Source organism: Urocampus carinirostris, chromosome 1 (assembly GCF_059441175.1).
Source record: "Urocampus carinirostris isolate Australia breed hairy pipefish chromosome 1, RoL_Ucar_1.0, whole genome shotgun sequence".
Lineage (NCBI taxonomy): Eukaryota > Metazoa > Chordata > Actinopteri > Syngnathiformes > Syngnathidae > Urocampus > Urocampus carinirostris.
In genome coordinates this window covers 47,234,230-47,259,412 of record NC_142349.1, presented here as the reverse complement: position 1 = coordinate 47,259,412, position 25,183 = coordinate 47,234,230, and the positions used below count along the sequence as shown (strand labels likewise).

At 38.8% G+C, this 25,183-nt stretch overlaps 1 protein-coding gene across 5 annotated transcripts; it reads right to left on the bottom strand.

The window, feature by feature from the left end:
• Positions 1-1,533: 1,533 nt before the first annotated feature.
• Positions 1,534-23,505, bottom strand: LOC148374938 (cdc42 effector protein 4-like). Of its 5 annotated transcripts, none has more exons than XM_088342644.1 (4): positions 23,391-23,505; positions 23,208-23,255; positions 23,076-23,142; positions 1,534-4,021 (listed from the first exon to the last, which is right to left on the bottom strand). In XM_088342644.1, exon 4 carries the CDS (start codon positions 3,975-3,977, stop codon positions 3,015-3,017), a length of 963 nt encoding a protein of 320 aa, XP_088198770.1. In that variant the 5' UTR covers positions 3,978-4,021; positions 23,076-23,142; positions 23,208-23,255; positions 23,391-23,505; the 3' UTR covers positions 1,534-3,014. The 5 variants fall into 5 exon arrangements, with proteins under 5 accessions (XP_088198770.1, XP_088198761.1, XP_088198743.1 ...); XM_088342635.1 differs by having other exon boundaries at positions 1,534-4,075; positions 23,391-23,503; XM_088342617.1 differs by having other exon boundaries at positions 1,534-4,075; positions 22,959-23,142; positions 23,391-23,501.
• Between the last annotated feature and the right edge of the window lie 1,678 nt (positions 23,506-25,183).

Genomic DNA, 25,183 nt, shown 5'->3' with positions numbered 1-25,183 from the left:
TCTTTTTGGTAACATGTCCCTCAATTGCCAACTACCTCTTGTCTGTTTTACAAAGAACATTTAAAAACAAACACTAAATCTACCCCTGACTTCTGAGTTGCGGTAAACTGATATCCATCCAACCATTATCTGCACCGCTTATCCTCATTAGGGCCGCTGGGGCCCATACTAGGGAGCAGTGCGTAGTGGACACACCAAACTGGTTGCCAGCCAGTCGCAGCTAACCTGATTTAGAAAATAAAGTTATTGATTCCAAGGCCACGGATTTGTGTCTTCAAAGAGGTCAAGGTAGTTTCAATCGGATCGCTGGTGCTCGTAGACAGACAGCATGAATGGAGCCCTGATTTGATGATTCTCTCCTCTCTAACTAGAAAGATAATCCGAAGACCTGGACATAACATAAAAAGGAAGAAACAGAAAGAAACTACTTTGTGCTCACAATAAATCTAGTGCACCAAATTTTATTACCACAAACAGTAACTTACTCTTCCTCTCCCGCAAATCGCGTAAGGACTAAAGTGCCAATTGCAACACGCGTTATCATCTGGTGAGGAAAATCCTACTACTTAGCAGGTTGGTTTTCAAGACACGGTTATTATTGTAACTGAGATCTCATTCTCTTGAAACCTCCTTAGTGAAATGGACCCCAGTCTTCTCACTTAGTACTACTAAGATGCTCAAAATTAGATCTCTATTTGTCCATACAAAGAGTCAGGAAGTGAGCCATATTTTACATCACGTAGATTTTTTTAATTTCTTGATATTTTTCAACAATGTATAGAAAGATTAGCAAGATTTGGGGGGATATTTGTTTGTCTTTAATTCAATGTGATGCATTTATTAGATAATATTCAATGAGTGGAAACATGCGAGAAAAACTGGTACTACACTGAAACAAACCAACAGTAACTCACCAACAGTAAAGCGGCTGGGAGTCTGTGTTTGTAAAAATGCGAGAATAGCCAAGATGCAAAAGTTCAATAGCAGATAGGGGATGCACAAGCCCATGTTGACTACTGCCGCCATGTTAAAAAGTCTCACATGAACAAGTGCATAAATTAGTAAGGTTTCTTTACAAAATGCTTAATATAAAAAAAAAAAAGAAAATGTTCATGAAACTTAAAAGCATAATGCAGACACCAATGATACTTTTACTATGAATCAAGTTTTGCTCTTCTGAGATAGTATCACGAATAGTGTTGTAAAGTAGGGCAGCATAGCAATGTTTTGATGATCTGTTCTTCACGGTTTAAGGATCCCTTAACCGCATAGGTCATCAACGCAACTGTGGACAGCTTTCTCTGCTGCTGAGGGTTCCTGGCCTGTTCTTACCGTATTTAAAAACCTTATATTCAATAATGCTTATTTACCATGTATGACAAACATAAATGAGCTCCCACTTACTAGGCACATTGGGCTACAAATGGATGACTTCCTTTATTCGAAGGTGCCACCTGGATATTTCTTTGGTCTGTCTTCATATACACAAGTTACACCTTGTAACATGCCAAAGCAATAATTAAACTTAAGACAATGAGTAAGCACGTTATTTTATTGAAAATACACAATATTCTGATGAATACAGAAAATGAGCTGTAACTATACAGCCAAGACAAACAACAGTAAGGCGTAAGGACTAATTTCCCACTTTCAATCACACAAATAGAACACTTTGAAAATAATACCATTAGTGTTGGGGGTTACATAGTGATCATGGTGTTTTACTGAAACATTCAGAAGGGACAATCCCAATTAATTTTTGGCACACACTAGCAGCAGCGAGACTCCTCTCCAAGTTCTGGAAACATGTCGCAATACTGAAGCTGCTATGACTCCCGAAGTTGCACTCACATATTTGATATTGCCGCTTCTGCACGCACCCAAACTGACAAAAGTAAAACAAACAAACAAACAAACCAAATTCAGATTTAATTAGGCCTGTTGGTGACACTGAATAAACCTTTTTATTATGATTCCAAGCGACTACTAGGCAAGTTTGCAATCATGGGCATTAGTACCCACTAAAGTACTTCGCATCAACAATGTTTTTGGTATGTGCTGCTGTTTTGGTTAGCAAATGAGTTTAGGTAGACTCGACAAAATGTTGGCGTGTGAAACAAGTCGTTTAAATTGTTCATTGTTTTTTTCAAAAGACTGACGACTAATTGAAGTCAATCCTCAACTCATACAATACAAATAAATAATTGTGCATATTGAGTGAGAACATGCACACTTCAGGAAAGTAGGGGAGGAGCAGTGTTAGTCATTTCACCGTTAAATATCTATATATAGAGGGACAAGCCGTTTCCAATCAAATTTGTCCTTTACTATGAGGGCACATGACAACATATGACTATAACGCACATAAGCACAGGTATGAATATGAATGAGATTCAAATTCAGATTTACTTACTATAATTTCAATTGGCTCCCCTCTCATTTTTACTACTTGGAACAATCAAAGCAGTAACAGATAAGTTATTTGCCCCCAAATTTCAATACAAATGCTAACCAAAACTACAGCACTGCCTCTGATCCTAAGAGTCGCACTTGCAGAGAATACATTAATTTTGCTTAAAGACGAGCACGCTCATGCTTCAAAATTCACACCCCTTGTTCTGCATAGAAGCAGTATACTTTACAAGTCATGTTACCTGAAAAGATTTGCTTATTAAACTCAAGTTTAGTGCCAGGGATGTACAGCTGGCGAGAGGAAATAGGCAAGATTCAATAGGAAGCAACACGCAGCCTGGCAGCTTGAATGGCACTTGTCATTTACATGTCAATGGCAACGCAGATTCACCAAGTGGCGGCCCCGTGGTTCTGAAAGGCGAGCCAAATTCAGAAGGGGGAGGGATATTGCATTCAAGTGGGAAACAAGTTTTTTCCCCCTTAAATTGGTAGCCCCCTTTTGGAATGTTTAGCATTCAAAGAAAACTGGTTCCTCTTCATTCCCAATATCGAAATTGCGTCTCTAGGGAAGCTTGCTTACATAAACTCGGTTGCAGATTTTCTCATACGTGGATCTCATCATCTTCATCGTCTAAGAAAGATGAAAAGTTGCTTTCCTCTTCTGGAGGCGCACTAAAGGTGGCGCTGTCCGTGTCGGCCGCGTACACGTGAGCCTTTTCATCCGGCGCTGCCGAACCCGAGCTGGACACAGATGAGGTGTCTAAGAGCCGTAACTGTTTGGGGAGGACTTCGGGGGTGTACTGCAGCATGTAGGGTTCCTCAATCTGGGGTGCTTCCTTTGCTACGCCAGCTTCCGCCCTTCTCTCGTCGACATAGTGTTCGTGGCCACTTAGTGGTGGAGAACCACGGCCTTCACTGCTTTTGCCCTCTTCATAGCCAAGGTCATCGTCATCCTTTTCCATTACGCCCAGGATATCCCCCAGCATGGATGGTCCCAGGTCCACGTGGAAGGATAGGATTGACTCTGCATGCTTCATTCCATCAGCAGGGGGGCTCCACTTATCAGGGAGATCACAGAGTTTGCCAAAATGTTGCTCTTCCAGTTCCAAAAAGTGAATCCCAGTGGTGGCTGTGTCTTTGCTTAGCTGTTTTAAAGGACTGGGGGAAAGACTCTTAGCTACGATGGAATCTCCTCCTTCTTCATTGTTGAGGAATGGTAAAGACATGGCATTCTTCACGTAAGTAGGCGAACCTTCAGAGACCACCAGGGGGAGCTCTCGCTGCTGATCCACTCGGGTGGTAGACTGGGAGCGTTTGCTATTGCGGAAAGTGCGCAACAGCAAGCCCGGACGGGGGGAGCTTGGGAAGGAGGCGGAATCTGATGGTGGTTCGCCTGAGCGTGTGCTGAGGAAGGAGGTGTCGCCAAATGCATCTCCACTGCGGCCCACATGCATAGTGTGGCGGAAGTCGCCCAATGGGGCACTGATCATCTCCCGTGTCAGGTCGTTACGAGAACGCCTGTTCTTCTGAGAGGAGCCTGACACCAATTGCTTCAGGATGGGCATGGCAAAAGTTTTTGTTTTCTTTTTGTTGACTTGGACGATAAACCCTGGGCAAAAAAATAAATTAAAAAAAATCAACCCTTAAGTGTCAGGACAGGAACCTGGAAAAAAAAAAAAAGAAAATATTATTCTATATGTTTTAAACAGCACACGTACACACGGCAATGGATGAATCAAGATTTAAATATTGAAAGAACGTTATTCTTAATCTTGTTTTAAACCACAACACTTTTTCCATTGCCAAATTCTAGCACTCTTTAAGGACTTTCAAAATCATTTTTTTTTAAATTTCTCCATTATCATTAAAGTAATAAATTTGGTGTTGATGATGTATTTTGCAGAGCCACACATATATTCTATATTTACATTTTATATTTTATTATGACAATTATATTTGTGGATCTAAACGTGTGTAAATATTTTTGGGGAAAATTCCATATAGGTGTTGGTTAAAATAACGGTGATATGTAGCATACATTTGGCAGGAAATTCTTCCCATTACAATTTACCACTGGGAAACGCTACCGTAATTTTTGTCATGGAAGATAAAAAATGTCCATAATTGATACTTAATCCATGCACTAACACACATAACATAGTGCCTTCTATATGGTTAAAACTAATGCCAGCTGCAGTTTAATTTGAGTTAAGTTATGCAGTGACAAAGCAAAGCCACCAGTGTTAATGTCCTTTTCGAGCAGACTTGTCGTGAAACATGGCAACAGTTTAAATCATTTACAAGCACATTACCTAAAATGTAAGTACTTTCCAATCCTTGAATACACATTAAAATTCAAGCATTTTCAAGGACTTCAAGCACACGTACAAACCATGTTAATACACATACTGTACACATTACAGAGACAAAGAGAGGAGACACAATCATGTTGTGCTATTCCATGCTACAAAAAAAAAAAAACATTACAGAGATAAAAATAAGTGCTTGACATCTTTCAAAGTCAGTGTCGGCTGATTGATTATACATTGCTCAAATATGTACTATTTCTGAAAAGCCACAGTTTATTTCATTATTGTCCCAATGAACAGATCTTTACTGCTTAACAGCAGTTATTTTAATTTTTGTTTTATTCTGCACAGTCATTTCTTACTTCATATAACCTTTAGACCCGATTGGTCTGCAATTATGACCTAATCATACAAATGTAGATTTTCTTACTTATAATGTTGAATTTCTATACAAGTTCTGTTGCCTTTCACTGACAAAAACTGTATTATCTGAAACCATTGGTCACAGTTCTATCTAGGAAATAAAAATCATTTATAGGGATCTGACCCAAAAAGAAACCATCAATTATGCCAAAAGATCACAATGCTTGTAGAGCAATTTTCCAACATCAACGTGAAGTAACCACAGAGCACTAAAACTGTCAGGGAATACCGCAAGGAATGTGTTTTGAAACACGAAACGTTGTAACGATTGTAACACAAACTCCAGAAACGGTATGGCACAAAAGTATTGGGACACCAAAGCAGTTTTGACGCATGCAAACTGGTCACAAGGATCGACTGGCTGACTTCTTCATCAGTTCTGCATTACGGAGACATGCCTTTCATTCCAGACATAAGGAAAGCAGCGCAGACTGCCAGCCAGCTTGACGCCATTCACACTTCCTCAGGTGGCGCCCTGCAGGTCAGGCATGAGGTGTCTCATTTACAGCTTTGAAATGCTACAAAACCCATGGAAAAAAGGAGCTTGGTGGTATGGTGGTCTACAATAGGTCCAAGTAGTTGTTGGCAGCTTTAATTGCCAATGGAAAATGAGCCCGGTTGGAGTTTCTGGTTATCAGGCACAAATGGAGACGAATGCCGACTCCAACATTGTTAATCTTTTTGAAGCCAAGATCTACTTTTTGTTGCTTATGTCAAAGAGTTATCAACTCGATATGCATTTTAAAAATAATAACTTATGTTATTACTATGTTGTGACTATGTCATTACAAAGTGAAATACTGAAAGTAGGGTTAAATACACTCAGTCAACCACTAAAAACAATCCAGCACCAGTAGCTATTTTAGGACCAGTACGCAGGAAGCTCAGGTGTCCCTTAGGTCGGATTCAGGCACCAGGTTCGCAACTCCAGTTTAGATTCATAATTTGGATCTTTCTAAAGCAAACCATTTTGCAATTACCGTAATCCACTGAATCAGAGGTGTCAAACTAGTTTTTGCAGAGGACAAAATCAGTGTAATGGCTGTCCGAAAGGACCTGATGTTATTTTAATGTAATTCAATAAATTTAAGTACACTTTTATGTAAAATAAATGTACATTAATGAATTATTAAAATCACAAACATTACAGTTGGATTGGAAAAATGTCCCTAAATATGTATAAATACGGTATCATTTAAATACAGTGATACCTCTACATACGACCCACTCGAGCGACGAGAAAAATTCTGGATACAAGATGTCTTTTAAGCAAAGAATTTGCCCAATATACGTGAGAAAATATGAGTTATGAGAGTTTTCGGACATAACCATTTAAAACTAATACTTTGAAGTCATTTTATTATCATCTTATTTTCACGTATTAATGTATTTTTATGTTCAATTGCTATTTGAATCTGTTGTGGTGAGCTGAAAGATGTGTTTTACAGCAATTTAGGTTTAACTAGGTTTTGGAGAAGCTGGGAAAAATAAACAATTATTTAGTTTCAGATTAATTAAAAAATCAGGAGCAGTAAATGTGAAACAAGCTAATTCACGAAATGTCATAATTATAAATTCTTATATGCCAAAGCACAGAGTGGTTTGAAGCGTGATTTAATGGCCATTCCTGATGTTTTTTTTTGTCAGTGTAGCCTGAAAATGCCAACAGTTTGAAAACACTTGTTTCAACCACAAAACCCAACCACCCAAATCATAAAGAGAAGAGTTTATTAGTACTTGAGGAATGAGATGACTTATGCTGCGATCTTGACTTTAAGCCAAGAGATGGCGGCAGAGAGTAACAACATTTTGAGTTGCGTTCACCACTTTTATATCATTTTTACATGTTTACCCAGGAGTATTATGTCTAATCCCCTTGTATACAATGTTTCACAATGTTGATATCAGTGACAATGAAAACAATTCCATTCAATTAAATTAGCAAAGTAATATAAAAACATGACATGAAAGTGTACAGGAATCAAAGATGGGATTCTTTTCCAAGATTACTGTTTGCTTTGTGGCATATTCTTTTGAGCATACAAAGCGTATTTTCAACCAAAATTGAGTTACCCTATGACCAGGCTATGTATTTCGGGAACATTTTCTGACTACTGTACCTAGTTTTCATTTAGTCAAACGATTAAAACACATAATTGATGAGTTTTGGAAATTATAAAGATACAGTTGTAGAACCATGGCAGTACGGCGGCGCAGTTGTTAGCGCTTGTGCGGCACAGTTCATGTCATGGGAACCTGTCGTGGGTTCAAATCCAGCTCCAGACTTTCTGTGCGGAGTTTGTATGTTCTCCCCGTGCTTGCGTGGGTTTCCTCCGGGCACTCCGGTTTCCTCCCACGTTCCAAAAACATGCATTTCAGGTGAATTGGCCGGTCCAAATTGTCTCTAGGTGTGAATGAGCGAATGAGTTGTCTGTCCCCGTGTGCCCTGCGATTGGCTGGCAACCAGTTCAGGGTGTCCCCTGCCCACTGCCCGAAGATGGCTGGGATGGGCTCCAGCCCCCCCGCGACCCTAATGAGGATAAGCGGTACGGCTAATGAGATGAGATGAGTTGTAGAACCTTCTAAGGTACCTCGGGCTTGTTTTGTTTTAATGTTTATATTTTTCTGACTTCAAAATAACTTGGTTTATTTTCATGATATGTCTAAACAAAATTGAAAACCCTCTTTGAGCAATTCATATTTTTTTACTTGTACATGCCTGTGATACAGTATTTATTATTTTCTAATCAATTGAAACATGAATATTTTGTTTGTTTGTACATGATTCAATTGTTTGTTTGTTTGTACATGATTCAAATTGAATCTTTTCTTCCGGCGCCGTCACGAATGGCAGCCACTCCAGCAGCTCCCGTGTTATTTTCGATTGTTCTCAGCTCAGGGATGCTGCTGGAAATGTGAATTTCCATTCGGGGATGAACAAAGTATCTATCTATCTATCTATCTATCTATCAATTGAATGATAATAAATATCACACTGACAAACTGAATGCCTGAACATCAACACACAAAAGGGAAAATTGGCATTTGAGTCAAGTTCAGCCCTCCAGGTCCACTTTTGAAGTTTGCTCAAGGAGTTAAGATTTCTTGAGTTGTTAGAAGTTGTTCCACTGAGTGTTTTGTAACACACCAATCTCCTTTAGTGAAACTTGCCATGGCTAGTGTGGATAAGAATATTCTCCACTTGTACGAGCAAAAAGAAAAACTTACAGGGTCTGAATGCCACGCACAAAACTTTCTGTATATCACATTGACATATCTACATTTATTTTGTCTTTACTAAAGCTTTACACTTTGTAATGGATAAACCACAGCCTGTTCCAATTTAAAATTCCTAAACTGGCTCCCTTAATGACAGTGGGCTTGCAATTTTCTTGGAAACAGATACACCAAGGACAATATAAAAGCAGCTATTTTATATTGCATTGATTTTGTTCTACAAAGCGGGAAATGTGATTTGGCCCTTGTACTTATTTTACCAATTCACAAGCACACATTGCAAATTAGCCGTTTTATTACTTCATGTAAATGACCTCACATGTCTGGATTGCCTGAAAAGTCTTCCCACTATGGAAATAAATAGTCACTAATTCTAAAGGTCCCTGAACAATTTGGCTGAAATCCCAATCCAAGACGTACCCAAAGTAAATTGAATGTTGTTCTTAAACCATTTGGACAATATGGACCATTTTTGTCTCTTTTGAAAGGTAAGACTCTGAGGTTTGTCAGAAACTGAAATAATAACTGCAAGTGCAACTAAAATTGCATAATCTGAGTTGGAACACAGAGGTATAGTTTTTTTTTCTCTCCCCTGACTTATTTTGCAATTGAATGCCTGCAGATGAGTGGAGCATGGGCATCTTTGCCGGAAAAGAGGTGAGACAATAGCTTGAAGCCTTACCTTGTAACTTGTCAAATTTGATCACAATCTGTAAAACTAAATATTGCATTGTACACATTTTTCTAAGGATAGGATTAGTTGTTTCCAAAAGTGGCCATTTGGAGAAGACTACTTTATTTACTACACTAAGAGGTTTGCAAATTTGTATTTTACTTTGATTGACTTCACTTTCTATAAGTCAAATCAAGAATGGTGCGTCAAAATGAATCACGGATTGCCTTGCGCATGTTATTTTTGGCTCAGTTTTGAATACACCCCTGGAAAATGGCATACAATTATGTTGGAAATTTCATTGGCTAACCAGTGTGTCAATAATCATTCGATTTGGTTACTACTCACTGAAGATATTCAGACCTATTGGAGCCGATATCTGTTCAATAAAAATAATCCTGCTATTGGCCAGGAAAGGGGTCAATTGAAAAGGGAGGGCTATCTACCATAATGTGAATAATTTTATGTTTATTTTCAAAGGGGGTTTTGAAGTGAAACGAACAAATTTCAAGAAGCAACATCACAAGAAGAAAAAATGTTTTAGGCGGATTTGTATATCTGTCGGTTTTATCGTGTGTTTTGGAGTAAATATTGTACACGGTTGGATTCTATAAATTCGTCTGATGTAACAAAGCCATTTTTGCGGAACATTCAAATAATTTGAAGATAGCCAGGGGAGGTAATGGTGAGTTACCTCAGCTTTATAGTTTTCGGGTATGTTGTTTCAAATTGATCATAATTTTTCTGTGATTACTCTATTTTGAAATGGTCTTCACATCTTGAATTTCAAGAGTTTAAGCTTAACAAAGATATGCGGCATTATGTATTTCAGTGACATCGAAAAGACACGTATTTGTTTATCAGAAGTCCAGCAACGCACCAGCAGAACATTAAGGAGTTAAAGGAGCTGTACGTCATTTGGAATTTATAATCTCTCTGCCGCCACCTCCTGGCTTAAAAGTCACGATCACAGCCTCAGTCAACTCATTCATGATACGCATGCAAGTACTTGCATTTCTACTTTTCATCTATTTTGGGGTTTGGTTTTGCATTTGGATTACTAGAAGCAGACATTTTCTTATTTTTACCTTTTTCATTCTATACTGACAAATAGAAATTAAAAAAAAAAAACAGAACTGCGGGGAGAAGCATGACATCTCCAGCACTCCCCCCCAGCCTCCATTACTCAAAAAGAATTTATTTCACTCTATACAGTTCTGATAAAAGTAAGATAAACACAGATAGGCTCAGTGAAAAATAAAGCATAATGTCTCTTTGAACCCAGTTGAGCATCGTTAACACATACTGGTAGAGAAAATAATTAACACATACTTGGTAGAGAAAATAACTTTTTAACACCTCATTACACCCAATCTTTAAGTTTAAATGTAACAAGACAATGTGAAAAAAATCACTTATGTGATCCAAGACTCATGGTAAAACAAATTTGGGTCTATGTGGTATGCTTCCTGCCAAAGCACACTTTTCTCATAGACACAAGTTTATTATTCCAGCTCCATGCGCTCCCTGAAAGCAGGGGGAAGAAAGGGGGCAAACAATTCAAACAAAACACAACGGGAGCTTCTGGGTGGCAAAATTCACTGCATGGGGAATAAACCAAAAAAGGGTAGTAAAGACACAAGTCCAATATGAGAGGCTGGTTCCGCTCTTCTCTCAACTCATCGTCACCAATCTTTCTTATCACAGCCAAACAAAACCAACAGGCTTTAGACAAGCAAGATGGCCCCATTATGTTACACGACATATTTGAGGAGACGAACAAAAAAACCAGCAGCAGTAAATGTGAAACAAGCTAAATTCACGAAATGTAATTCATAGATTCTTACATATCAAACCACATAGAGTGGTGTTGAATGGACAGTCAAGAGGGAGCGGAACAACGAGTGGGGGTATGGGTGGTTGGGCTGGGAGAAGCAGCATTTTCCGTGGGAACTGCGAGGTCACAGCACGGGAGGCTTGACTTTGTAAACACTCTTTAACAACACTCGTGGGTTGAGTGCAAAACAAGGAAGAAAAAAAGCCAACCGCCTACATTCTTTCACAAAAACGTGAGCCCATTCAACAGATTTTGATTCGTCTTATAATTTTTTATTAAATCCGGTTTGACTGTGTGCGCTTTAAACTTGTTTCAAAGCCACTTAGCTTTTGTCTAAAGGAATTCCAAAATTATAAATAGTACATGGTTATGAAATATAATCTATACTTAATTCATTGGTATATACCAATTATTTTCCGAGTTAATGCATTTTGAAGACAGGCAGTCTTTGACTTCCTGAGTTATGGCTTCACCTGAGGAGTACAGGCATGCATGCAAGCCTTTCTTTACCATATTTCTTTCGGTCTTAATTCGTCAATGAGGTTATGTGTGTTTCAAGCAAAGTTTTGGTAGGTTTTGTAGAGAATGCCTAGGCGTTGTGTCACAGGTGGGATGCAGTAATGGTAAAACAAAGGAAGAGCAGCAAAACAGGGGCTAACTGGCTGAAATAGTAAACAGAGCTAATCAGGGCCAATAGAGACCACAGCCTTGGCGGAAAAACACGATGCTGGCCGACCAATAAACACACAATAAGCAGCCAAACTAACCAACAACTGCTACGGCGACGAACACAAAGCCAGCCAGGAACAACCAAGAGAGGCAGCAAAACCTGCGCTAATTCCAGGCTAGCTGGCCAAACAACACACTGTGCAGCTAATGGGGTGCTAATCAAGAGCTAACAAAACTGGGAACCTTCAGCTGCCCCAACGCTAATGGGGTGCAGGCTGGACAGAATTATACCAAGTGCGACACATGCGGAAGAGCCACAGTAACCGACCTAATGCAAGGCAAAAGCAAACAAGGAAACCACACTGTAACGGCGGCAGGTAAAATCACCCCAGTCACAAGGACCCCTGCTATAGACTAAGCAAAGATACAATTTAACTAAGCAGAAATGAGCAGTATGCAATAGCTGTTCACTACAATCGCCGATTGATTCGGAGCTGATACACATGTTGTGTTAACGGGGTTTGTCATACAAATTATCCTTTTTAACTTCTTTGGAGAGATGATAAGTAAACATAGCAAAATCAATGAGACTAAAAGAGGGGGTGCACAGATCACACATTTGCATGATCCTGTGACATCTCATGAGGAAGATGAGCTCATTCAAAGCCATAGGCTCACATCAGTCATATGTAATACACTAGGCAGGAAAATATTGACTTCCTGTGCAAAACATTTGACTTCCCATCAATGCTCAGACACTATAAGGTTCCAATACGCATGGGGCAGACGTGCACTTAAATACATTGCATATTGATGCGCCATCGTTAAACAGTTTACTTACTGCTGAATCTGTGGAAGGGGAGGGACGGGCCAATTTCTCTGGGTCTGGATAATTTGAAGGCATTGACCTTGAAGGATAAATAAATGACCCAAAGGGAAATGACAAATGGGATGTTTAGTGGGTTGGGTGGGAGAACAATTAGCTTAAAAGTTATTTTCAGACATCCCACAACTTAAACAAAAAACAAAAAAACCTCTGGAAGACGACTTTGACAATACATGCAATATCTTGTCATTAAGTAGTCCACTGGCACCCATTCAAAAATGTTTACAAATTGAAAAAAAATGGAGGGAATACATTTTCTGCTAATATGGTTTCTTTAAGAGAACAAACATGACACAAACAAACACTTTCCATCCATCTATACATTATCTGCACCACTTATAGTCAGTGGGGTCGCGGGAATGCTGGAGCCCATCCCAGCTATCTCAGTGAGCAGGGGACACACTGAACTGCTTGCCAGTCAGTTGCAGGGCACACAGAGACAGACAACTCACTTGCTCATTCACACCTAATTTGGAACTGCCAATTAAACTGACATGTATGTTTCTGGAATGTGGGAAGAAACCGGAGTGCACGGAGGAAACGCAGGCACAGGGACAACATGCAAACTCCACACGAGGAGGCTGCGGTAGCTGGACTTGAACCATGAACCTTCGCACCGTGGGGCTGCACGCTAACGTTTTCCAATACTACAAAAATGTATAAAATAAACATTACATTTAAACTGGTTACTATGTAACTATGAAACGAGAAGGAAATCAGCTCCTTCGCTTTTTTTTCCCCCTCCTGTCTTTCCTGTAAGAGCCACCCCGTTTAAAGCGTCAGCCTCACTATGTCGCACATCTAATTTAATTTTAAAGCGTCAGCCTCACAACGTCGCACATCTAATTTAATTAACTGACTTTTTTTTCCACTGGTCATCCTGTACAAGGTTACAGTAAGTTGATCACAACAAAAGGAAAAAATAATAGAAAACGTTTCTCATTCCTGTCCCCTTAACCACCAAAAACATTTGACCTTTTCATGTAATCAGATTTTTATAACAACAAATTTGGAGTATCATAAATCAGATATTATCACAGAAGAAAAATAATAATTTATGTAAAATTTAGATCAGCATAATCATATGTATCATAATACTTTGCTTTTATGTTTGCCTTGACATCTCACCTTCAATTTAATTTTTTTTGTGTTTGTTTAGTTTTCACGATTAGAGCCAAAACCATATCTTGATCTAAAAGAAACAGAACTAGTTGGTCTATCTGTGAGTGTTTTCCAATTTGACGTTGGGTACCTCAAACTTGTCGTTGACCACAGAAGTCACATTGAACGGGTAAGAGCACAAATCTGTCATCAGCACTTTTAAGTGACAGAGTCACTGTTTTTATTAATCAAATTCACATTGTTGTCAGTATATATTTGGAATGACATTTGGGGATATTATTTATGTTTTGTTGCTAAGGCCTGCGGATGGCTGCTTTTAGAATCAAAAGAGAGCGAATAAGATACTGCTGTGTCTTACCCATGCACTGACTTGTTTGAAATTTGAACAGAAATTTTACGTAAACTGCATTAATGTGATTTTATCAACTTAAACCTATCAAAAGGCTACGGTTTTATTTTTATAAATGTATGCTATGTTTTATTGCACTCTTGTTGTTGTCAAGATAAGGGGCATATTACGCATGCTCCACTTACTTGTTTTTTTTTTTTTTGAATGCTCAAAAAAATGCATTTCTGCCAACCTGTTCACTTGGGGCCTGACAGAATCATGTCAGCTCTGTCAGAAAAAGAGGATCTTCAGAACACATAAGATGTTGCTCAAAGGCCTTGGGATATGGCTGGTATCTGTGGTGCCACGCCCAGTTTCTGTGGGCAATAGCAGACACAATCAGTACTGGCATCAACACCAGCAACTGGCAACATCCAACCAGGAGCCAATCTCCTATGTCCAAGCAGGAAAGAATTCTCAACCCTCCAACAAGAATCATGGGGGTCTGCTCATAACTGCAATGGACTGGCAGGTCCTGGTGGCCATAGGGAAGCAGTTGCGATAACCAGACATCATTGCAGCTACAACACTCAAACCAGATACAGTGCTGATGTCTGGAGCAAGCAAGCAGGTGGTGCTCCGTGAGCTGACAGTCCCCTGGGACACCCGGGTGGATGAAGCTCAGGAGAGGAAGAGGGCAAAGTACGCTAACCTCTATGCTAAATGCACGAGGAATGGGTCGCAGGTGCGCTGCGAGCCTATTGAGGTGGGCTGCACGGGCTTTGCAGGCAGGTCATTCCACTGTGTCCTTGGGGTTCTTGGGAATTGTAGACTGCACAGGTGAGGAGCCATCGATTTCATTCTGTGAGCTGTTGAAAAGGCTTCACTGGGCACAGTGGGCTACCTGGACACAAGTCGGCGGGTTGATCACACTCGGCTGAGTGGCCTGAGTGAGGGTGTCTGACTAAGGCCCGAAATACCTGATGACCCTGGGAGAGTCACTGATGATGTGTTCATGTTGCAACATGAGGTGCTTTAAGTTTATCAAAGATCTGAAAAATATTGTAGTTCATTAATACGGAAATGAAATCAAACTTGAAGTTTTCCTAAAATTGAGTAGTCACGTGGTGCATCATTCTCCACTGGATGCGCTGCTTTAAACATAGTCATTTTAATAGGAGGCTACAGGGCTACAGCATTCAAGGTTTATACATATCTTTTACATTTTTTGCGTCTCTAGACACATAGTTTTTTTTGTTCCAATATGGCTCTTTCAACATTTTGGGTCGCCTAGCCCTAGGAAAGGTACCACTCTCGATTTTTAATAGGTTGAAAACTGCCTCACAAACAGAATGCATGTATCTGTTGGCCATTTACGACAAAGGCTAGGTTAACAATCCAGTAAAAACACCATATATGGGTCCGGGGAGCTCAGTCCTTAGTTTGTTGACAAACCGAGCAGCTTTTTCATAGTCCTAAAACCTACGCAAGGGGCTCATTTGGAGCCAACTTCCCAATAGCGCTAAGCAACACTGCTCAACTAAAGGTGGGTAACTTTGACGATGTGCCTGAATTTAGTCCCAAATCGACATTTTTGTGAATAAAATAAGACAAACCAACATATCCACATTGTTTCATCTTTCTTTTTAGGATTAACAACAATGTTAAATATATCACACTTTAGAAAACAGGCATTGATGCGGTTCTGCCGTTTTATTATAATGCTGTTTCCATGCCAAAATGCTTTAACATTACCATTTTACATTTTCATTTGACATATCAGGAGGGGTAGATTAACGTGAGCTCTTTCCCTTAGTTTGTTTTCTTGATAGGTTTGAATGATGCTGTATGCTAGCATTGGGTGGTGTGGCGGTTAACAAATTTGATAGAAAGTATTACATGCATAATCAAAAGAGAAATCAACTCAAACAACAGTATTTTATTGTAATGTGGTCAAAGCTTGCAAACTCGCCACAACACAGTAGTATGGTCAATCTCAATCTCGTGGATATAAATTAAGTAGCAGAATCCACCTGTTTTTATTTATCTTAAGGGGCAGCCATCTTGACGCTGTAGACTCAAAATGTCATTAGTCTTGCTCAGATTTGCTTAAGAAAAAGTTGTCTGAGTTCTAATTTGTCATCACGTGAGTCCTGACCAATAGATATGCCAATTTTGGTCAAAATATAAATAAAATAGAGATGAGGCCGTGCTCAATAAGTCTGCTTCTTAACAATTATTCCCCAAACATAGCACTATTTGGAACCCTTTGGTTTAACTAATGGACTTACTTTAATATGCCATATAACTGTTTTAAAGCCAACAAAATAATTCAGTGAAGGGAATTATTTTCCTTTATTACGGCTCAACCCATCTCAACGCTTTGGGCTTGACACATTGGTGCCTGAAACATGGAACCATTTCATATTCCGCACGTCTTAAAACAATAAAAGGGCTGCATCCAAAATTATCTTCACTAACATCACATTAACAAGATGAACTTGTGAGAAGAAAAGGACGATGGAAATACAAGCAAGTACTGCGTCAATGAGACGTCTAAGGCTATTAAAAGGGCTAATGAAAGCATTCTTGGCGGAGGAAAGGGCCTGCAGCCAGTCAGCATGTAACATGGTCGATAGCCCGATGCCCTGAGAGGAGATGACTTGTCTGTGCTACATTTACAGCCACACAAGTTACTCTACTGACACCACACTCCATCTTTCTGCATGACCTGCACATTTCAACAAGACAGCAGAGAAGAGTTCCAGTTCTATACGTAACATGACAGCAGCTGCTTTTTATGGCGCACATGACAAGAAAGTCTAGAAGTTGCACACATCTAGATTATACGACAGTGGCTCAATTAATGACAGCCCAGGTATACAGAGTGAGGTTGTATAATTACATAATTTGCTGTCAGATTGCCCATGATAACAAGAAGAAGAGTACCTTCATATCCGCCGCTTCCCAATTTGTTCTTTTACGAATATGGTCCAGATTACTTTATCACATTACGACAATGTGATGGTGTTGTTTAAAAATTATGGTTGGTTTGCATTGTGGATTTTGGAACCTCTGAGTTACAAGCATTCCAATGTCACTTGTTTCCAATCTTGGTCCTCTAAGAAGGTAATTTAGTGATAATTCTTTCGATTAACATGTTTTATATAGTATAGGAATGTCACTACTCAATATTTTTATATTGGATTTTCTACAGACTAAACTGACATTTAACCGAGGCTGCTTCATTGCAGAGGTGCTGCTGTAGTACACCAGTTTCACTTCAACTCATTATGGGATGAGATGTCAAAATCATCTTGAATCAGTGTGTGTAGAATGTCCGTGTACAACTTTGGTCCGGTGACTTGGACAATTATTTTCAATTGACCTACTTCTAAAGTTGACTTAAAAGACTGAGTTTACTATTATATGGTACACGACATATGACCCCACGTTTTTTATCTAAAAGGTAAAACAACATTAAACCAAATCTAAAAGTTTTACTGCTAATGTTATAAATGCAAAGTACTTATTTTCTTATAATATTATTTTGATAATATTGCTTAAAGTATTACGCACACTCACACACACACACACAATTATAATTTTTGAAAATCTTAACTCTTTTGCATTTGGACTTACAAATGTAAATAACTTGTCATTCATAAGGTGCAATTTGTAATCGGTTGTAAATTGTAAACATAAGACACTGTATTGGAAACCAGGAATAATTATGACCATTGTAGTAGTTGTAGGAGTGGGATTGGCGTGGGAGTAACTCCCACAGAAAACATATCTGGGTAAAGAATATATATTCTGACTGCACTCTTTGTGTTAGCAACCCCAGGCAAACAAATACAGCTCGAATCGCCGTTGGCAAATTATGACAAGGTAGTGGGACTTTGTGTTGTCTGGTCAATAACAGGGATCATTATTAGGGCTCAAACAACATGCGATGAGAATAAATTAAGTTTTTTTTTATCAAGTTCCCATTTAATTGTAAGCATTTGTAAAAGATGGAATGAATGTTGCTATATTGCTCAGCTTTTCAGGGTTATCTAAGGTGGGCGGGAAGCGCTGATTTCTGAAGTCCTGTGGATTCGCCATTTAAAGGGAAGCAAAAGCACAACGTACGTTCCTCATACTTTGTTTCATCTCTGGCACGTGTGACAGTGGATATTGCATTTTGAAGCTACAAGTTCACCAAGTGGTTCAAAGGTGACTCCGGAGAAGCATAAAACTTGAAGACTGTTGCAGAAAACCTGGTCTTGCATTCCTGGGCATGATGTAAGGAATGCAAAAGGGGAAATTATGACGCCTGTAGAATGGTGCTTTAAAAAGCCATAATTACAGAGTGGGATGGAGCAACACACTTCCTACAACTTGCTCAGATTTATAAGTATTAAACACTGTATTATTGGATGAAATTAACATCCTATTAAGATTAACAGGAGATAAATACATACTACAATAAGGTAAAACAGAATGTGTTTTTTTTTTCTCAGCTTATACCGCTAGCAAATACTGGGTGTCAATATGACAAGAGCAAAAACCAAAATAATGGTGCCAAAAAGACCATTAAAAGCCTTTCATATGAATGACTGTCATGGAAGAAAACATAAAAGATTTTTACAGAACAAATCTTCAACAAATAAAGGTTTGTTTATGCTACTGAAACTCTTGCAAGGTTTCTTCTTTACAAGGTTTTGTGACTATGTTGCCAAAACAATCCCATGTGCCATGGACATCCTGTCCCTTTGAAAGGTTAAGTTTTTAAGGCGCCAAAATACTTTTGGCTTTTATTCATTGTACGAAGGCACCTTGATTTAATGCAGTCGATTACTTAAGTTCACTGGCTGTGTTTGCAGAGAAAAAAAGGAAGACATATGTTTTTCCACCTTGAAAATACTTAAATAAAGATTGTATCAATCGAATTACATAAATGGTTTTGTCAGTAGTAAGTAAGTATGTTAGTTGTAAGTCAGTTAGATTATGGCCAACAGACAATGGAGAATGTGCTAGTGAAGACCTAACGGAGTTTGTTTTTGAGTAAACCAAAACCAAAACCTATTTTGTAAGTTTTTTTGTAGGCAAAATAAAATATCCAAAAGTGGGGATACAGACACATTATTTTTTATGCAGTTTGTTTAAAATTGCCCTAATTTTGAGAGTCACCCTTTTATTTTTATTTTGATTAAAAATATGAAGTTTTGTTGGCCTATGAGCGAACACATAAAGGAGGAACAATAAAAAGCTAAATCACATTGAAGCACTCTGGTTATGTTTGTTCAACTCACTGAGAAGCAAAACTTTTATGAATCAAGCAGATCTAAAATGTTTAAATTGGCTGATGAAGAATTTGTGGAGAATTACCATTCAATTTGAGTTTCTTCCTTACTTTTTTTGAGAATTTTCATAGTTTAGAAACAGGTTTGATATAATATGGCTGAATTAACTTCTATCTATGATTCTGACCGTGGAGAAGGGCAGCGTTGACTAATATTATTTGTGTTAGTGTTATTTGGAAGGCATGAGAAGGGTTGGAGTGGGTCACGTGGTAAGAAAGGGCACAGAATAAAACACCTGGGACACCTGTGTAATTTTAAATCAGAAACCTGACCATGTTTCATTTTAAAAGTTTGACATTTTCAGAACCAGATCTTTTAGAACAACAACCAAAACAAGAGAATTTGTCCAATAAATACCCCTTTTAAAAGTACTATTTAGGCTGTTAAACTCAGCTACTGACTTCACAACAGGAAGTTTACCTTTATGACCAATTAAGTAAAATCAAACCACATGCTTGGGAGTGCATCTTTCAAAACAAGCTTCACATCCTGGGAGGCGTTTTTGGATCACAACGAAGCAACAGTTTATGTTGGCATTTCCTGGAACGTGAAGAGACCGGACGCCGCACACATTGCAAAGATGGGCGAACATGCATGTTCACACACAGGATGCCACAAATAACATGTTGATGGGTCTTTTCAGAAGGTTTTTGAAAATTGTAAACTACAACCAGGCGAGCCATTCCGGTCCATAAAAGTTAAACAAACCCTCCCGAGACTCGGGGAAAACCTTTACATTCAAGCACTGAGCCATGGTGATTTGTAAGAGAAGACGACGGAACCTGTGCAGGCTAGTTTGCAGGTGAAATCCATAGGTGGGTAAGCAAACAAGCAGAGTTGCTGACACACAAGGAGGCAGTCTCATCCATTTAAATCCATCACAGCGTCCACTGACATGTCACAAAAGGACCCCCGTTACCATGCGTGGTTTAAATGGAGGAAAGTGGGAGGGTCAAAGGTAACAAACACACTGGAACGTGTGAAAACAAAGGGGCCTCACACGAAGATTTCAGATTACAATAGTCTGTTGATAAAAAATGGTGAAGTGCTGATGAGCTGAAGCACCACAGGGGGTAAACGATGACATACTGAGCAGGAGTCTTGTTTGTTAGATTCCCTGGATTGATCTGATATGTAGTTCATGTACTGTAAGTGTACTTATGTAAACTTAACATTTATGGTACGTTTTTTTTTACTTTTGGACAAATGCAAAAGAGATTTCATGAGATGCCGTTTCCTTACTTTGACTCACTTTTTCGTACATTAGACTATCGCATCATGGTCTCTATCGGCGAATCATGTTGCTGTTCTTTGATACCACATCCTTTAGGAGTGATTTAATTGTTTGTAACCCTTAAGATTTGATAAAAAAAAAAGGAGTTCGGAGGAGGAAGGCGTCGACTTTCCTTATCTGAGAGTCCTTCTCAGATGTGAGTTAAAATCCATTCATGTCTTCTGGCATAATTTTGAATGTTTACTAAAATTTGAACTTGATATTTTAATGTTATATTATTAAATTCTGCTGCGGCAATTTACTATTGAAAACATGAAACTGCCAACCAATGTAGTCGATTATGTTAACTGAACAAATGTATATAAAAGCTTATTTTTTCCGCAAAGACAGAGAGAAATAAGAGGATCATTCTGACTTGCAGTATAAAAAGAAAGGGGTCAAGAGTTTGTGAGCATATATCATCTGCCTGTCTGTCTATCTTTAGCGTGCTAGCTGCAAAGCGTAGTGATGTCAAAGTTGGTAGAATTTATTTTCCATTGATATTATTCATAAACATCAATTATTGTGTTTTCAGTTAAAATTATTGATTTTAAACATCAAAATACCCTTTATGTTTTAGTATTTCAACCTTAAAAAACCCAAGGTTCTGGTATTTCTGCATTAAAAACAAAATGTCAACGCACACTGCTAGATGGTCTCGCAGCTTCATACTAAAACACGACAAATTTTACAGTTTAGCATAGAAGGTTGGTTTTTAGACGGAGTGAAATGCCTTAATAAGTGCACATTTGGCAGCATTGAGTTTCCTAAAAAAAAATCGATTGCTAAATACTTAATACTTCGACTCAAAGTTTGTTTTATATTCAAATTGCATCCAAAGCAATCAATTAATTTAAGAATGAATCTATTAAAAGGGACCTAGGAAAATTATTTAGCGCCTCCGAGTGGTGAAAAAAAGTCAACCATTAAAATATAAATATTGGTTCAAGCAATAAGCAAAAATACATGATCTATCAGATAAACATGATTTTTTCTAGAATACCCACAGGTGGATGAATTAGCATTTATTTTACCCAAATCAAAAACCTAAAGGGAGCTGACATTGTTGTCCCCTATTTTGAGGCTACCAGTATCCAAAAATCTCAAAAAGGCTGGGCAAAAAAAGAGAAGTAAAATGATACGTTTTAATGACTGAGTCTGTAGTTTGTATTCTTACTTTTGCCTTTTAGCACTTGGTGCGCTACACAATGTCAAATGGGTGGAGGGCCAAATAAAATATCTAGTTACAAGGCGAGGGCCTGACTGATCAAATGTTCATTTAAAATGACGCATACAGAATTGTAATCCTGATTGAACTTACTGAAAACCTGAAACATATATTCCAATATGATCAGATATATAAAACAAATATTTTCTTGTAACATACCATAGTTGGTAATGAATCTTTTGGTCCAATATTCTTTGCAAAAGCTCTTGTGTGTGTATATATATATATATATATATATATATATATATATATATATATATACATTGTCAATGACATATACGCACTGCTGGAAGTAGCTTGCCAAATTAAATTGTTGGCCAATTTTAATAATGACTCAAGATCATCTCACAGGCCGTAGAAAAAAATTCTTGCAGGCGGGCCTTCACTTTGCTTTGCTTTGAAGAAGCTTTACGGAATTTGGAACTTGTTGACTCTTTTTCGCCATCTCCTGGCTCATTTCATCATTGCAACAAGTAGATGAATTATTTTTTTTCAGACACGCTTGAATAAAAACTTTGTTTTACATCTTGTTTAGGGTTAAGGCTGGTGTTTGAACCCTACTTGAAGCAGGCCTTTTTGTCTCTCACCATTTTCATGCTACACTAACGAAAAATCAAAAACAAATCAAAAGCCCCCGGAAACGACCATGACGTCTTTCACCAACACCCACCACCCTCCATTCCATCCAGAACAGCTTTGCTAAAAGTTAAAAAAAGCAAAAAAGGCTAAGTGGGGGAAAAAAAATCAAAAGTGATCTTTGAACTCAATTGCATATTGTTAACGCATACATGATAGGAAAACTTAAAACGTTTTAAGGGATACCTCAAATGATGCACCGTACCTTTAAGCCATGACTCAAAGAATGTACTTTAAGCTTTCAATGAGAACTAATAAAAATGACAATTGTAAACCATTTGTAAAATAGACATTGAGAAACCACGTTCAATGAAAAAAAAATAATCACATAGATAAGATATTTTTGAATGTACAGTGCCATGCGTGAATCAATGAGTGTGCATGGCATTGACAGAACAATAAGTACCGGTAGCTCCAACACAAAAGCATCAGCTGCCATATTACACACGCCCCCATGCTGTGCTTCATTGATCAAAGCAAAAACGTTCCCTTAACATGACCCAAGTCACATTATTGTATTTTAAAGCTAATATTAAAAACACAGATGTTTTATTCCATGTACTTGGAGCCTTCTTACCTTAGCATCCCATTTATTAGCAAGTCTCACGTTGAGAACCTCAGCAGATTGTCAATGGAAGAGAGAAAGGTGGGATACACGCTTACGAAATCAAAGGAGGGGGACGAAAATGGTCACCTTGGAAAGGAAAACTGAAGCTTCGTGGAGGGGAAAAGTGTCTTTCTCGGTGGAGCTGTCAAATATCCTGCAAAGAGCACCGCTGAGTTAGCAGGATGAAATCAAATCACGCGTGGGTGTGCGCGTGCGTACTTCTTTGCAGGAGTCGTCTCGCTTGGCCACGCCCTCCTCAACAAAGCGCTTTAAAGGCGCAGGTCACCGGAAGGCAAACACGTCATAATCAATGGACATACTTCACATACGACAAATAAGCTTTACATTTGAAGAATTTCAATAACCAAGTTTAACATTGGTTGATAAGGAGTGTTGTCCTACCTATTTTTGGAACCATCTGTTTACAATGGACATTGAATCAATGAGTGTGCATGGCATTCTGTTGCACTAAGCACTTTGGTCAGTGTCCATATTTACCTAAGGCGTGTTCAGGAGAGTGAGTGATTGCTATCGCGAGCTATCGCTAGCTTCTGAACGGCCAGTGATTATTGAGCGCTCGCGTGCCCGAGTAATCACGGGAGAAAGACCGCTTACTTTGATTTCCAACATGGCGTCGACAGTGCAGAAGATGGAGGATCTCACCCTGACGAGTGCTGTTGGCGATGTAATATATCGTCTTACATTGCCTGGTAATGTTTGTGAACAATGCAAGACAGGTATGACCCTTCCACTGCGTTTAGGATAACCTTAACTGTGTCAATATGCGAACTGTCGCTCATATCAGCCAACTCGCTCAAAGCAAGCTGTAGAACGAAATCCATTGTACTGTCGTCGGCCATTTTGGATCAGTAAGGCAATCACAGTGAGCGATTACAAAACGTTCAGCAGTGCGCGGCAAGCGATTATCAAGAGACTACATGTCTGATCACTCTCCTGAACACGCCTCTAGTAAATATGTTTTCCCAATAATCCTGACATTCTTTTAATCTTATTTTTTTTCTTTTAAGTCTTTATTACATTTTCTCTCTGGTCTGTCATATCTAATCTTGTCACCATGTTATCAATGACAGTAAAGACAATTGTAAATTTAAAAATGTATACTAATGGTTAAATGCACAAACATAATTCTTAAACTTTTCATTTTTTTATCCATCTAGTTATTTATTCATTTAGATACATAAAAACTTAAATATAGAAAGTCATTTACCAAACAAAGGGAATTTGAGCATTTAATATGTCACAAATCAAAGGACGGCAGCACGGCGGCGCAGTGGTTAGTGCGTGTGCGGCAGAGTTCTGAATTTGAACCTTTCTGTGTGGAGTTTGCATGTTCTCCCCATGCTTTTGTGGGTTTCCTCCGGACACTCCGTTTTCCTTCCACACTCCAAAAGCATGCATTTCAGGTTAATTGGCCTCTCCAAATTGTCCCTAGGTATGAATGAGCACGTGAGCTGTCTATCTCTGTGTGCCCTGCGACTGCCTGGCAACTAGTTCAGGGTGTCCCCTGCCCACTGCCCGAAGATAGCTGGGATGGGCTCCAGCACCCCTGCGACCCTACTGAGGATGAGCGGTGCAGATAATGGATAATGGATGGAAATCAAAGGACGTAAAACAATAGCCACAATGTTTGCTTTTCAAGGAAGCCACAAGTGATGCAACGCATGTTGTACAGAGGGGATATTAACAAAACAGGCCTACTCAAAATTCCTGGATGATCTTTTTCTTAGTGATGTAGGATCTAAGTTCCGTATTGTCACACGCCTGTTAAAGCCAAGATCCAGTCTTATCCCTGATGACTCTTCACACCGGAAAACAACAGCGACCAGATGATGAATGAGCTGTATCTGAGTCAGATTAGGAGGCTTCTCCTGCTCCTGGTAACCTGTTTCATGTCAGGAGAGGGAACCCCTACCCCCAAAAAAACGTCCGAAGAGGAATGGCCGTCAATAGTCTCTACTTGCCCAAGAAACACCACAAAAAGTGTAACCCAACGACCCTTGCAGTAAAGGGATCCATGTAATGAGATAATGTATTAACACAATTTGCAAACTAATAATCACCATGATTGACATTACATTGATTTAAAAGTAATGAAAACAATGCATATGTATTACGATTACAATTGTTTTTATTGTCCTTGATAACGACGCAGTGAACATTGTTTACAACAAGAT